The sequence below is a fragment of the Malus sylvestris genome, chromosome 15 (genome assembly GCF_916048215.2).
Source record: "Malus sylvestris chromosome 15, drMalSylv7.2, whole genome shotgun sequence".
NCBI classification, from domain to species: Eukaryota; Viridiplantae; Streptophyta; class Magnoliopsida; order Rosales; family Rosaceae; genus Malus; species Malus sylvestris.
In genome coordinates this window covers 31,607,858-31,609,743 of record NC_062274.1, presented here as the reverse complement: position 1 = coordinate 31,609,743, position 1,886 = coordinate 31,607,858, and the positions used below count along the sequence as shown (strand labels likewise).

Here is a 1,886-nt window from a genome sequence, read left to right as displayed (position 1 = left end):
GTATCAATTAATTTTTCCTAGAAAAGTTTATTGATCAGTCCCTAGAGAAAGGATACAATGATAGGAAATTCAGAAACCACAACGAAGGGAACCCTGTACGTACAAGGATTTGGACCAAAGAGTGGAGACGAGGACATAGCCCTACAACGGCGGTCCTCAAGACTTAAAGCAACGGCAAGAGAAGCCCTACCGCCGCAACCAGCACCTTACAGCCCACGGTAAGGACCATCGAGGCAGCAGCAGTAGCAGCCCAAGCTAAAGCCCAGACGTGTGCTGTAACGGCCTATCGTGCTACACATGAGCCCACGACCCAAGGGCAAGAGGCCCACAACGTGGCAGTTGCCACAACAAGCCCAGGGCAAGAGGCCCAACCTACTGCAGAAAGACTGGTTCCACACCCTGCCGCCGCAATCAATCCTAAACTTCTGCGAACTTTCCTTGGTTTTCACTAAAGAATATTTGTCCTACTGCTAGATCAAGAAGAAGTCTGAACACCTCTTCAACATGAATAATGACCCGAAGGAGTCACTTCGCACATGCGTCAAGTGGTTCAAGGTAGAGAAAACAAAGATTGTAGGATGCGATGACAGCATTGCAAGCTCAGCTTTCTAGAAGGGGCTCCCAACATATCACCCACTTTTCGGAGAGCTAATCATGGGCGATAACTTGACCCTGCCAGATTCTTATACTTTGGCATAAAGTCAATCCCTCTAGAATAAGGCCAAACACTTACTGAAGTTGATTGAAAAGTCACGCAAAGATGCAGAACTAGCTCAAAAGAAGGGGGCGTTAAACCGTTAAATATTAAAAACAAGCCAGGAAGCAGATGCAAGGACCGATCCCTGGCAAATTGAGGTTCAGCACCCAAAACGTACACCAAGTTCTCAGTCTCGATCAACCAGATCCTTCGCAACCTTAAGGACAAGCCATGGTTCCAGATGCCACAACCCACAAGAGGAGACACCTCCAAGATGGACCAGACAAGGTACTGCGCATTCCACAGAGGTTCGGGGCATGAAACCAATGATTGCATCACCTGGATAAAGTACTTTGAGAAGATCGTGAAGGAAGGCAAGTGCGACCAGTATGTTGATCGGCCAGCTGCCCGACCAAGGCGAGAAGCAGACGTCGATGCCAAATTTGAGCATCTTGGGGCTATCAACAATTCCAAGAAAAGGAAGATCCAGCAGACGAGATCGGTCTTTCAGGTTCAAACCATAGATGCTGTACCTGGACCAATCGTCGGCTTCACTAAGCAAAACGCTGAGGGAGAAGACTTTCCCCACAATGATGCCTTGGTGATTTCTGCTCAACTAGCCCACACCATCGTTCACAGAATTATGGTGGACAATGACAGCTCAATCAATATCCTACAACTATCAATCATCCAGAAGATAGACTTGGAAAATACTATCAAACGCAAAGCAGTGGTCTTGACCGGATTCAACGAACTTACCTCAATTATCATTGGCACAATCACGCTCGACGTAACCAACCTCTTAATTATCTCATCACAGACCTTCATGATCATCAGCGACCCATCTCCCTATACCGGATATTGGGCCGACCTTGGGTAGTGAAGATTAAAGTTATGTCCTCGATCAAATATCAAAAGATCTAATTTCGCATCCCTAGATGAGCAGTTGAAGAGATCAAAGGTGACCAGGCCATGTCTCAGTGATGCACTATACAAGTTCTCAATGAGTCGAAGAAGAATTCGTTCGCCCTAGTAGTAGCAACTGAAGTGTAGAAAGATAATTCTACCTCCTTCAAATAGCAATCACAGCAGGTGGGTAAGGAAGATGGCATCAAGGTCGACAATATCCTGGAAGATGAATCAAGATGGAAACCCGAAGAAGACGCCAAGCACATCATTCTTGACCCCC

At 46.6% G+C, this 1,886-nt stretch overlaps 1 protein-coding gene across 1 annotated transcript; it reads left to right on the top strand.

Moving 5' to 3' along the window:
• Positions 1–971: 971 nt before the first annotated feature.
• LOC126602921 (uncharacterized) lies at positions 972–1,577 on the top strand. The gene has a single exon (XM_050269737.1). The coding sequence runs from the start codon at positions 972–974 to the stop codon at positions 1,575–1,577; it is 606 nt and encodes a 201-aa protein (XP_050125694.1).
• Positions 1,578–1,886: the final 309 nt, after the last annotated feature.

Bases quoted from the DNA above. Each gene is read 5' to 3' on its own strand.
- LOC126602921 (XM_050269737.1), top strand. From the start codon at position 972: ATGGACCAGACAAGGTACTGCGCATTCCACAGAGGTTCGGGGCATGAA.